The sequence below is a fragment of the Lutra lutra genome, chromosome 17 (assembly GCF_902655055.1).
Source record: "Lutra lutra chromosome 17, mLutLut1.2, whole genome shotgun sequence".
Taxonomy (NCBI): domain Eukaryota; kingdom Metazoa; phylum Chordata; class Mammalia; order Carnivora; family Mustelidae; genus Lutra; species Lutra lutra.
This window is the reverse complement of record NC_062294.1, coordinates 58,632,502-58,646,479: the sequence shown is the minus strand read 5'-3', so window position 1 is coordinate 58,646,479 and position 13,978 is coordinate 58,632,502. Positions and strand designations below refer to the sequence as shown.

Genomic DNA, 13,978 nt, shown 5'->3' with positions numbered 1-13,978 from the left:
ATTCTTAAAGCTGCAGGATATTAGAATTGATGTTAATATATTTGGACTTTAAGGGCAATAAGAAGGCTTTGAATATTTCAAGGGGAGAAGTAAATGATGAGATTTATGTTTTTGAGAAATCATTCTGGCTTTGGGTGAAGAGTGTATTGTACAAGGTAGAAGAGAATGGGGAGATGTCTCTTGCCACAAGAGTTGGCACTTTTTTCTAGAGAGGTGGCAGTGAAGATTTTTAAATACAAAAGTAAAATGGGATCCTGAGTTCCCGTTTGGACTGTCCATGAAGTCCTCTAGCTCCAGTCATAGCGGGCGCTTGGCTGTGCAGGTCTGATGCCGGGGAGAGAGCTGTGCGAGGCAGTGGAGTTCAGAGAACAGCTGGAGAAAAGAGTCAAGGAAGAGGAGAACCATGGAGGCCGGTGAAAAAGAGGGTGTTGGGATTTAAAAGGTTATAAAAAGGTGAAGACTAAAAAGGATGCATTGGATTTAAGGACATGGGTGGTCTCTCTACAGATTTCTAGGTGGAGTTGGGAAAATTAATTAAAATGCAGGCTAGAATGGACTGAGAGGTGGACAGTGAGGATGTGGGACTGCACATAGGACTGTTCAGAGACAGGGACTATTCAAGGAGTTGGGTATGAGCTACCTCCCTTAGTGGTTTGTTGGAAGGTAGGCACTATCTTGTGTTGAGTCTTGTACCCAACCTGATTGCAGCTATATAAGCCATAACTCATATTATTCTTGTGAACAGGGGTTCAACTTGCCGAAGACGATGGTCACTCCCATATGACACAAGGCCATTCATCAAGGTCAAAGAGAAGTGCCTACCCGAGCACCAGTCGAGGTAAGCACTAGGCAGATCCCAGCTAGTGGCCACTTTAGGTAGTGAGATGGGAGCTGTACCTATACACTGGTAAATCTCTTACATTTTGTATTCACACCATCATCTCAGAAGTCCCACTGTTACTTTGCACACGTACAGGGACTAGGGAGTATTTACATCTGGGGTTTCTTTTCAGGTCTGAAAACCATGCCTGAAACCAAAAAGTCAACCCATCGGCGGGGAATTTGTGAAGATGAATCTTCCCACGGGGTGATAATGGAAAAATTCATCAAGGATGTTTCACGAAACTCCAAATCGGGAAGGGCCAGGGACTCTAATGATCGGTCACAGAGGTTCTCCAGAAGGCCAGACAATGATTGGAAAGAAGCTTCATTCAACAAGAGGGAGTCGGTGATTCAGGAGAGGGGCTATGAAGGGAATGCTTTTGGGGGAAGCTATAATTGTAACTCAAGTCTTGTTTCCAAAAAGAGAGTTCTTGAAAGAAAAAGGCGCTATCAGTTTGACACAGATGGGAAGGGCTCCATTCATGAGCAGAAAGGCTATGCAAGGAAGAGACCTTTTGAATGTAGTGAAATGAGAAAAGCCATGAGCATGAGCAGTCTTAGTGCCCCCTCCTTCACTGAGTCGCACCCACTTGATTTTGGGGCAATGTCCTATGTGTGTGATGAGTGTGGGAGGTCTTTCAGTGTGATTTCAGAATTTGTCGAACATCAGATCATGCATACTAGAGAGAATCTCTATGAGTATGGCGAATCGTTTATTCACAGTGTGGCTGTCAGTGAGGTTCAGAAAAGCCAGGCTGGGGGGAAACGCTTCGAATGTAAGGAGTGTGGGGAAACCTTCAATAAGAGTGCCGCCCTTGCCGAACATCGGAAAATTCATGCTAGAGAGCATCTTGCAGAATGTAATGATGAAGAGTACGAGGAGCCCTTCATGCCTAGCCCAACCTTCAGCGAGCTTCAGAAAATATATGGAAAGGATAAATTTTATGAATGTAAGGTGTGTAAGGAAACCTTCCTTCATAGTTCTGCCCTGATTGAACACCAGAAAACCCATGGTAAAGATGACAAAGATAATGAGCGTGGGGAAGCCTTTAAACCTAGCCCACCCCTTAATGAAGTTCCGAAAATGTATGGTAAAGAGAAAATGTATGAATGTAAGGTGTGCGGGGAGACTTTCCATCATAGCTCATCCCTGAAAGAACATCAGAAGATCCATACTAGAGGAAACTTATTTGAAAATAAGGGTAAAGTGTGTGAGGAAACCTTTATTCCTGGTCAGTCCCTTAAAAGGCGTCAGAAATCTTACTCCAAAGAGAAGCTCTATGACTTTAAAGATGGTGGGGATGCCTTTAGGCAAAGCTCAGACCTCGGTGAGCATCAGAAAATTCATTCTCGAAAGAACCTCTATGAAGGCAGAGGGTACGAGAAGTCTGTCATTCATAGCGTGCCCTTCACTGAATCTCAGAAGAGTCATACTATAACAAGACCACCTGAAAGCGAGGAGGATGAGAAGGCGTTCACCATCAGCTCTAACCCTGATGATGGCCAGAAGATTCCTACTAAAGAAAATGCCTGTGAGAGAAAACCGTATGAGAGGTCTGTTATTCATAGCGTAGCCTTTGCTAAAGCTCAGAAAAGTCACAGTGCAGTGGGGCCCAGTAAACCACAAGTGATTGCAGAGTCTACCCAGAGCTCAGGTGTTACTGAACATCAGAAAGTCCATGCTGGAGAGAATTCCGAAGGAAAGAAATATGAAATGTCTGTTATCCATAGCTTAGCTTCTTTCAGGCCTCCCAGAAATTGCAACGGAAATGAAGTTGTTGAATGTGATCAGAAGGGGGAATCCTCCACTCACATTTCCGACCCTCGTGATAAGCAACAGAAAACTCCTGCCAGAGAGAACCCTTATGAAGGGGCTAAGAGTAACAACTACAAGGACTCTGTTATACAAAGTGTGTCCCGTATCGAACCTCCGAGAAGTCTGACTAGTCAGGGGTCCAGTGAATCGTCTGTTCCCAGCTCCAATGTCCGCGAACATCAGAAGGCTCGTGCTAAAAAAAAAAACATTGAGCGTAGGAACCACGAGACCTCTGTAATTCACTCCCTACGTTTTGGTGAACCTCATACATTTCGCCCTAGAGAGAGATTCTATGAATGTCCAGTGTGTGGAGAATCCTTTGTTCGTAATTCCGACCTCACCGAGCATCAAAAGATTCATGATAGAAAGAAGCCCTCTGGAAGTAAAAACTATGAACAATCTGTAATTCGCAGCTTAGCCTCTACTGACCCTCAGACAAGTTATGCTGAACAAGCACAGACGAGTTACGCCGAACACCCGGGGCAGATGAGATACTCCGAACAACCAGCACAGACAAGTTACGCTAAACCCCCAGCACCAGCGAATTCCACTAAACCCCCAGCGCCGGTGAGTTACCCTAAACAAATAGGGCCGACAAATTACATTGCACACCCAGTGCAGATAAGTTACCCTGAAAACCCCATGCAGATGAGTTACATTAAACAAACAGCACCACTGAGTTTCACTAAAGAACCAGCACCGCTGAGTTTCATTAAAGACCCAGCAGCGCTGAGTTTCCTTAAAGAACCAGCACCACTGAGTTTCATTAAACAGCCAGCATCACTGAGTTACACTGAAGAGCAAGCACAGACGAGTTACGCTGAACAGCAGGTGCACAACAAATGTAAGGAGTGTGGGGACTGTTTCGCCACCATTGAAGAGCTTGGGGCACATCAGAAGATCTATGCCCGAGAAGAATTCCATGGCCGGAAGCTCTTTGGAAGCTCTGTTATTCAGGGCATAGGCCTTGATGGGCCTCGGCAGGTAGAGCCTCGGCAGGATGACCCAGATGAGCAGGACGAGCAGGATGAGACTGAAGACGCAATCTATGGATGTAAGGACTGTGGGCTGGGTTTTGCAGACCGCGCAGACCTGAAGGATCACCAGAAGGTTCATGGCAGAGAGTATCTCACTGATAGTCGTGAGTACACACATTCTGTAATCCATACCCATTCTGTCAGTGAATATCAGAAAGATTATACTGGGGAGCAGCTCTACGAATGCCCTGCCTGTGGGGAATCTTTTGTTCACAGCTCATTCCTTTTTGAGCATCAGAAAATCCATGAGCAAGATCAATTCTTTGGCCATAGAAGGTATGAGGAGCCTTTTATGCAACCCTTGGTCATTAACCCACGGAGGCCTCGTGCCCCACAGAAGAATCCTCCTGCAGGAACATCCCTTCAGTGCCACGTGTGTGGACAAGACTTCATTCATGGCTCTGTCCTTAGTGAACATATGAGAATTCACACTGGTGAGGATTTACCGGAGCAGGACCAGAGAAGTGAAGATGCAGTCAGTCCAGGCTTGGCCCTTACTGAGTTTCAGAGAAGTCAGACCGAAGAGAAACACTATGAATGTAAAACATGCGGAGAATCCTTCCTCAATCAGTCAGACCTTAGGGAGCACATGAGAGTTCATGAGAAAGATGAGCCCTATGATTATGGGGCCACCTTTGTTCACACCTCATTTCTCACTGAGCCTCCTAAAAGAGATTCACCATTCTATGAATGCAAGGACTGTGGGAAGTCCTTCATTCACAACACAGTTCTCACAAAACATCAGAAGCTTCATCTTGAAGAGGAAGAAGAAGAAGGAGCCCAGGAGGTGGAAGCCAATGTCCTTGTTCCAAGAGAAGTTCTGCGGATCCAGGGATCAAATGTAGAAGCTGCTGAGCCAGAGGTGGAGGCTGCTGAACCAGAGGTGGAGGCTGCTGAGCCTAACGTAGAGGCCGCTGAGCCCAATGGAGAGGCCGAAGGGCCAGATGGGGAGGCTGCGGAGCCAAATGGGGAGGCCGAACAGCCCAATGGAGAGGCTGAACAGCCCAATGGAGATGCTGATGAGCCAGATGGTGCAGGGATTGAAGACCCAGAAGAAAGAGCTGAGGAGCCGGAGGGAAAGGCTGAAGAGCCAGAGGGAGATGCTGACGAGCCAGATGGGGCAGGGATTGAAGACCCAGAAGAAGAAGGTGAGGATCAGGAGATTCAGGTTGAAGAACCATACTATGACTGTAGGGAGTGTGGAGAAACCTTCACCTCCAACTCAACCTATGGTGAGCACCTGAAAACCCATGCCAGGGTGATAATATTTGAGCCTGGAAGTGTCTATGGGGAAAGCTCACGCTACACTGAACATGCCAGCACCAGCACTAGTGACAACGATAGGGCTGATGACAAGTACTTCAAATGTGATGTCTGTGGGCAGCTTTTCAGTGATCGCCTGTCCCTTGCTAGACACCAGAATACTCATACTGGCTGAGAACACAAGTATAAAGGTTAGAAAACCTTCAATTAGAACTTGACCCCCACTAAACCAGAGACTTGAAACCAATCTATAATAGCGTCAGAAGGAAACTTACCCCGGCATGTACACACCTGACTTGTAGTATTAGACAACTCAGACTAAAGAGACCGAAGTGGAAACTCTTTTGGTTTTAGCTCTCCCCCATCACACATCGCTGAATGCATGTGGGAAAGCTATAGCACATACCTTTCATCTGAGTAATCTATTGGAGGGAAAATCCTAAAAGTTTTTGAGATTACAGAAATTGCCCCAGTTAAATGTAAATGACACTTCCGTAACCTATATATAATATTCCCTGCAATGTATATAAAATAGCATATGGTAGCAAAAGCAGTAATCACATATATTTGGATTTAATATGATATACAGTTTACTGTGCAGAGGTACCTTACCTGGTACTCTGATTTTTTTTTTTTTTGGAGGAGGAAGAGAGCAACAAATTAGAATATATTTCTAAGTATCTTAGATTCTGAGAAAGACTTAATTGTGCATTATTTGAACCCCATCAGTATCGTTTTGAGTAATTGTGTATTGTTCCTTACCCTTAAGTATTCCTGTAAAAGTGTAAGCATGGAAGGTAAAATGTCTTTTATTCTTTGCTGTTTGAAAAGAGAAGTACTTGGAACTTCCTTTTCAGCCTTTTTGTCTACACCAACACTTTGGAACCTAATGCTGTGTAAGCCTTTACGATATGTGGATTGGCTTTCTGTGACCCAGAGTGGTTGGTTGCCACATTGTACCTTGCAGTGATTCTCATGCAAATATATTACAAGTTTTTGTTTTTGTTTTTTAACCAACTTGTGTGTTTGATAGTGAATTTTTAAAAGCTGAAGCTTTTCCCTATAAATCTTATGCTTTTGCCTTTAAAGAGTGGGTTGCAACCATCACTAGATCACAGTAGTGCCTACTGATGATTGAAAACCAGAGGGAGAGGCTTTCATGTTGTAAATAAGGACGCAGGCTTACAATTTCCATCACTTCCTTTGTGCGCTTCCTGCCTTAAGTGACAAGTAGCAGCGTGGCTTCATTAGTATTATATGGCCACAAGTCAGTTTGCACCCTGGATGCCCAGGAGCTAGTATCCTTAGACCTTTCTGTCGCTTAATTCTCATCTTCACCTGTCCGACCCTCCACCCATGTCTAACTTGCATTTTAAAAATTTAAAAAAATTTTAAAAAAAATTTAAAAAAAGCTTTCTTTACAGTCAACTTAAGCTTAACATGGACTCAGGTTCCCCAGCAGCCTTAATTTCTTTCCTTACCATTTGTTGCTCCCTCTTTCAGCCCTTCTAAGTATTTCTGAGCTATCCATTTAGTGTCACGTTCGTCTGATCACCTCAGTTTTCCACTTAATCACAAATTGACCTTCTAGCTTGAGGTTTCCTGTGTCCTGTTCTGTGGACCACCTGTGCTCTTTTGCTTCCCCTCCCCTTGCATAATGACTATTAAATTTTTTGGCTTTGAGTTGGCTGGGAAAAAAAATTAAAAAAAAAACTTAAGTGGATCTATAGATTAAGTGAACAAAAGATAACAGCAGATAATTTGAGCAAGCAAAATTAATACACCTGCTGGGGGAATTTGTCTAAGTCTCACTCTCCTGGATCTGCAGGGTTGGGGCTCAGAGCGTGTATGTCAGAGCTGCAGGGAATGCCAAAGTCGAGGGAGGTTGTATTGTTGAAAGCATGAAGCAGAAATGAGGAAGCCAAAGAAGGGAGTCCTAATACATCACCAGATCTAGGAGGGTAAGGAAGCAGACAGAAGGAAACATGGAAAGCAAGGCTTAGAAGGCCAGGTTTGTGGGAATTAATTGAGTAGGATGTCCTGGGCAGTTAAGAAGAGGCCTTTTCAATGTAGGTGAGGGCCAGCTGCATGGAAAGACCTGAGGTTGGAATGGACCTCCAAGGAGCATTGAGGCCCCACAAAACAGGAGGACCCTTTAGGTGGGAACCAGCATTGATGTTATTGGGGTGAATTTGGATTTATCACTGTTGGCAGTATTAAACAACTTGCCAGACTTCAGGGTGCCCATTCCAACCTTATGTTAGTGAAAAATTAGGAACAACATAAATGCCAAACAGTAGGAAAATGATTACAAGAAGGTATCCATGGACTGTCATGCAGTTGTTTAAAAATGATAATCATGAAGAGTTATGTAGCAATGTGGAAGTATATTTACAGAATATTGAGTGGAAAAAGCAGGACACAGAACTATATTTATACTACAGTTATAACTGATTAAAAATGTATGCTTATAGTCAAAAGCTATTGTGTTGTTGTTGTTGTAGGCTTATAGTTGAGCATTATTTTCTTAAATTCTTTGAATGTTCTTTACTGTAGTGTTACTAAAACGTTTATAATCACGTTTCCATTGTGAACATAATTTGAACTCATTATCAGACACTTGGAAAATACAGAAAAGTGGAGGAAAAAAATCCATATTCCAACCATCCAAAGACAGATATACTCTTCAACATCTTGTTTATTCTTGTTTCTGTGCACAGGTTTATGATTATAACTGTGTCAAATGTGTATTCAAAATAGCTGTTACGTTACCTTTGTGGAATTGGTTAAATACTTTCATCTTAATGTCTTCAAATGTTCCTTATAATAGTGTTTTGATAACAAAGTTTATTATGTTTGTTTATATTTCAAGCATAATACATACCCAGAGAAAATATTGGAAAATACACTAAATTAGAAAAGAGAAAAAAGTCACCCATATTCCCAACACACAACAACTACTGTTAACATCTTGATCTATTTTCTCCATCTTGTTTTAGTGCACACGCTTGTGATTATAACAGTGTTAAATATGTACGCATAAAGTCTAAAATGAAAAAAAATATATGGAAAATAATTAAAATAGTGTTGTCATTGTGGGATTGGTTAAATATATTGTCTCAAATTCCTTGATTGACCTTTGGTGTTTTGGTATTAAATCTTATGTATGTATTTCTCCATTACAAATATAATGCATACTCATAGCAACCTTTGGAAAATTCAGTAAACTAGAAGAAAAGAAATTCACCCATATTCCCAACACCCAGCAACAATTGCTGTTAACATCTTGGTCTGTGCACCAGTCTATAATTAGGGTGTTAATGATAAGTATACATAGAGTCAAAGATGGGAAGAAATATGGAAGACAGTTAAATAGTTGTGTGGTTGTTGTGGGATTATGGTTAAATATTTTGTCTTGGTTTCTTCGAATGGTCTTTATCATAGTGTTTTGGTAATCCACCTTTATCACATATATTTCCATTATAAACACTGTATGTGTTCATTATAGAAACTTTGAAGTTACAGAAATGTAGAAGAGAAACTCACCCATATTTTCACCATCCAAAGACTGTGGTTAACATCTTGATATATTTTCTTCATCTTGTTTCTGTGCACAGGTTTTTGGTTTGATAATATGGTTGTGGTTGTTCTATCTATCTGTAATAGTGTCAACAATAAAAATAAAGTTAAAAAGAAGGTACTTGTCAGTCTCTTCTTTTGTCCATTCTAAGTGTTCGGGGTTGGTAAGTGTAGTTTTTTGTTACAACTATAAATCCAGAAATTTAGTTTCTCCTTAGGCCTTTAAGTTTGGCTTACAAGTCTTACTACATTTTTAAGTATTTATTTCAATAATTCCTTTTAAGAGATATTTAAATGCTACAGGATTCTGCATTTTTAACTGCACTTCTGTATATTCCAGTAGTGATTTTAAACTTGCTAATAAACACAAGTATATTTCACTCAACTTGAGTCAGCATTTTAATTTTTAATCTCAAATATGAGATTCTTTCAAGCAAAAAAACTACAAACAAGAGAGTAATGCCTTAACATAAAAATGTTAGTACTATGGTTTAGAATCTCTTTATTATTATTATTACCATTATCTAAGATTTTATTTGATAGCACAAGCAGGAGGAGCAGTAGGCATAGGCAGAGGGAGAAGAAGCAGGCTCCCCGCTGAGCAGGGAGCACCATGTGGGACTCAATACCAGGACCTGGAGCTCACGACCTGAGCAGAAAGCAGACGCTTAACTGACAGCCATCCGGGTCCCCTAGAATCTCTTTAAAGTGTCTATTCCTAACTCTTCCTTGAAGTTAAAAGTCTTCAGGGGAGTCATTTCCCTTATTTTAACCTGATTTTGCCACCCGAGCATCTCATGCAATTTGGTGGGTTACCATCCCAGGTAAATTGGGAGGTAATTTTTAAACATGCCTGTAATTCCGTTATGATCAGAGATTTTTTGCCAGGTTGCTAGCTGGATCCCTGTTGGCTAGGACTGTGGTTTGCATCTTACCCAATTTGGAATTGCTGTGTCCTTGACTCCATGACACAATGGAGGTGGTTATATACGTGACTTCTTCTAATCTGCATGTCACATGATTGGATTCTACTCCTCAGGATATAAAAATGTGATTTTCATTTAATTCTAACTACTCTGGAATTTGACAGTGGCAGAGTCCTGGGTTCTTTCATTTTATTAGAAATTAGCTTATTTATATTAAAATGAAAGCCCACTACACTATGGTTATCTCTTGTGAACTCTGACTCCTCAGTTACAGCTTTGATGGCCCTTCTGTGGTGAGGGGTTATCAGCATAGGTCAGGGTGAGAGGGTCAGTTCTCTTAAGATTGATTTCCTGAAGTGTGTTTTACAAAAGGAAGTAGAGAAAAGGAATTAAGGTCATCTGGGGTTGCCTGACCAGCACGTTCACACTTCCGGAATTCCTCCACTGTGTGTCTGTTGTAGCAGTAACCATGCTCCAGCCCCACATTTATTCCATGATATTTGACTCTTCCCTGGTCTCAGCTGATAGGTGCCCTTGGGTTCCCAGTGTGTAGTCAGACTCAGACTAACGGCTACCCGAGAGCTCACAGGTTGGGGCTGGGTGTGCTGATGAACAAACGGGTCTGGAATTAGGCCATATAACTGAAGGGAAGCTTGGCTTCTGGTGCTTTACTCACCCCAGTACCTTGTGGATTCTGGCTGAACTGCCCACTTTTGGGTTTCCTAAGAACTCCTGTATCTTTAACCTTCCTTTCACATGAGGTGGCTTTGTTATTGAGGCAGTTTTTGCTCTTTTCACCAAGCAAAAAACTTCCTCTTTCTGGAGACTACTCAGTTTTGTGGGAATGCCATAGTGCCCTGCCCCTACCTCAACCAAAGGCTGAGCCTGGTGCCTATTGGGCTCCCTGAGCAGAAGGACACAACACACGTCATTCCAGTGGTAGCACTAACTTATTTGTTCCTGCACAGATAGAGCTGTTTTGGTAACTGTCCTTCTTGAGAACTCTTTAGTTTTTCCTTTGATTTTCTGGGCTACCCAGTATCCTTCCAATCTACTCATTATTTGCTTTACTTGGCCAATGTTTGTTATTTGCAACCCAAAAGAGCCCTAACTGATAGAGAAGTTCATACCAGAGAGTGGGTTGGAGATAATAAACATGAGGGAAATATACTTTGAATTCAAATTTGGGCCTTGGGGTGGAAAACTAGAAGAACAAGGCATGTGGTAGTAAAATATCTAAATACTGCTTGTGATTGGCCTTCTGGACTCACCTCTCCTTGGCGTGAAGGGCTTTAATAGCTGTCATCATAGACAAATTCAGAAACTTGAGTGTCAAGATCAGAGGTATGGAAGGGTTTCTATAAACACCTTGATCCTGCAGATAACTGAGTTAATCAGTTAAATTGATAGCCTAGCTCTGTTTGTAACACGAAAAGTTTGGGTGGCCCTGGAGAAACAGGATCCTGGCAGTTGTAGTGATGGTATGTGGGAGGCTTAGAAAGACTTGAGACAACTGAAGCTCCAACCCCTTTGAAACATGCCTCATTTTATCACTTCCCACACAAAAGAGAGTTGAGGGGCTGCCTGTGGGCGGGGCAGCAGTTGAAATGTCCTACAATCTCCATAGTGACGGGAGGTCCCTGAGTGTTGAAAAGGGGGCCACTTCCCCTAGGAGGATGGCTGGTATAATGCGATCCTGGGGGGAGTAGACACACAAAATTGGGTGTGATGCCCCCCAAATAATTCATATAACAAAATAAGCAAAAATGTAGGTTCAAAAGAGGTGGTCAAGGGCCACCCTACTGGAGTCAGAACTTCTTTGGGTCAGTTTATAAACACTTAAGGGAGAGTCCAGACACCTTTGAGGAAGGACTCTGCTGTGTCTGATACTTCTGCCTTCCACCTAGCAAAGGGACCTGCAGCCTTTTATATAGATAATTCATTTGTTGACAAAACTTCCAAGGACTAGTGGATGTTGCACCTAAACAAATTATTGGGGATCAGAACATTGGTGACTTGAAGAACAATTACAAATATAACATGCTGTCTCTGGGGAAGCCAGCTACTGAGAACTGGGCTCTGCACATCTTAGTTATACCTTCCAAACTCTTCACTTGGTTTAAGTCAGTCCTCCCCTGCAAAGGCATGAATAAGAAAGAACCCAGGACTGGTTCTATATCCACCCCACACCAGCCAGAAGTCTGGGGGCAGGTGCATCACACTGAGCCCCTTTTATCATTGAGAGGCAATGTTTTATCCTTAACAGAATAGAAACTTGTTTTGGATTTAGACTTTTCTTTCTCTGCCCACCCACCTCTTAACATCTGTGGGCTTGCTGCATGCTTTAAACACCAATTTTGTACTATATGTAGCAGTCATCAATTGTAATCATGCTGCATAATCACCAACCACAAACCTGAAAACACACAATAAATATTTGTTTCCCATACATCTAGGATCAGCTCAAGATTGGCTAGGAGACTCTTCTTACCTTAGCTGGGCTTGTTCTTATGCCTGGGGGTTGGCTGGCTGTCAGCTAATGTAGGCTAGTTATAGTTGGGGTGGGAGGCCCTTACCTACATGTCTCTTATCCTCCTGAGACTAGCGGACTACTTCCTTATGGTAATAGGAGAAGTATAGTGGCACCTGGGTGGCTCAGTGGGTTAAGCCTCTGCCTTCAGCTCAGGTCATGGTCTTGGGGTCCTGGGATCGAGCCTCACATTGGGCTCTCTGCAGGCGGGGAGCCTACTCCCCCCCCCCCCACGCCTGACTCTCTGCCTACTTGTGATTGCTCTCTATCAAATAAATAAAATGTTTACAAAAAAAAAATAGAAGAAGTATAATTCAAAACAATCATCTTTCAAAAGCTCAGTGAGATAGGGGTGCTGGCTGACTCATCTGGAGGAGTGTGGGACTCTTGATCTCTGGGTCATGAGTTCAAGCCCCACCTTGAGGGTAGAGATTACTTGAAAAAATAAAAATATAAAATCTTAGGGGTGCCTGGGTGGCTCAGTCAGTTAAGTCTGCCTTTGGCTCAGATCATGATCCCATGGTCCTGGGATTGAGCCCTGCATCAGTCTCTCTGCTCAGCGGGGAACCTGCTTCTCCCTCTTTCTCTGCCTGAAGCTCTACCTGCTTGTGCTCTCTCTCTCTTCTCTTTGTAAAATAAATGAATAAAATCTTACAGATACAAGATTTTATATATGTATTTGCAAATATATATAAGATTTTTATATAGATCTTATATTTTATTATATTTTATACATTTTATAATATATAAGATATATATTTTATATATATATGTATATGTATGTATATATATATATATATATATATATATATATATATGTAACCTTTAAAAATTTTTCAGTGAGAAGAGAACATGGATAGACAGCTCAGTGAAATCAGGAAAATGATACAACAAACAATATCAACAAAGACATAGAAACAAACAATCAAAATCCAAACACTGGATGTGAAGAATACAATAACTGAACTGAAAAATACATGAGTGGGGTTCAAAAGCAGACTTGATCAAACAGAAGAAAAAAATGAGTAAACCTGAAGACAAAGTCATTCAAAATGATTCAGTCAGAGGAAGAAAAAGAATGAAAAAGAGTGAAGACAGCCTAAAGGGCTTATAGGACTTCAAAAATGAACAAATATACACATAATGGGAAGGAAGGGAAGGGAAGAGAGAGAAAGAAGAGAAGCAGAAAACCATTTTAAGGAAAAATGGCTGAAATTTTCCCAATTCTGGGGAAGCAAATAAACATTCAGACTCACGAAGCTCAAAGAATTCCAAATAGGTTGAATTTTAAAAGACCTACACCAAGACACAAAATAATCATATTCTCCAAAGCCAAAGAAAAAGAGACTTGCCACAAACTATATAAACCCAGATTTCTCTGCAGAAGTTTTGCAGGCCAGAAGTAAATGGGATGACAGAGTCAAAAGTGCTGAAAGGAAAAAACTGCCAATCAAGACTACTATACCTGGCTGGGAGTCAAGATGGCGGAGAAGTAGCAGCTGAGACGACTTCAGGTAGCGGGAGATCAGCTCGATAACTATCTAAAGATTGCAAACACCTACAAATCCAACCGGAGATCGAAGAGAAGAAGAACAGCAGTTCTAGAAACAGAAAATCAACCACTTTCTGAAAGGTAGGACTGGCGGAGAAGTGAATCCAAAGCGACGGGAAGATAGACCGCGGGGGGAGGGGCCGGCAAGCGGTGGAGCAACGGAGCACAAAATCGGGACTTTTAAAAGTCTGTTCCGCTGAGGGACATCGCTCCAGAGGCTTAACTGGGGTGAAGCCCACGCGGGGTCAGTGTGGCCTCAGGTCCCGCAGGGTCACAGAAGGATCGGGGGTGTCTGAGTGTCACAGAGCTCACAGGTATTAGAACGGGGAAGCCGGCTACAGAGACAGAGCCGAGGAGTGAGCTCTCAGCTCGGGGTTACCTTAAACTGGTCGC

At 42.2% G+C, this 13,978-nt stretch overlaps 1 protein-coding gene across 4 annotated transcripts in view; it reads left to right on the top strand.

Annotated features, from left to right (window-relative positions):
* Positions 1-8,694, top strand: part of PEG3 (paternally expressed 3) — a 34,288-nt gene extending 25,594 nt beyond the window's left edge. For all 4 annotated transcript variants that reach the window (XM_047710663.1, XM_047710660.1, XM_047710662.1 and 1 more), the window contains 2 exons: positions 746-838; positions 1,014-8,694. In XM_047710663.1, coding sequence (XP_047566619.1) covers positions 746-838; positions 1,014-5,173 — 4,253 coding nt within the window. In that variant the 3' untranslated portion in view covers positions 5,174-8,694. The remainder of the gene's footprint in view (positions 1-745; positions 839-1,013) is intronic.
* Positions 8,695-13,978: the final 5,284 nt, after the last annotated feature.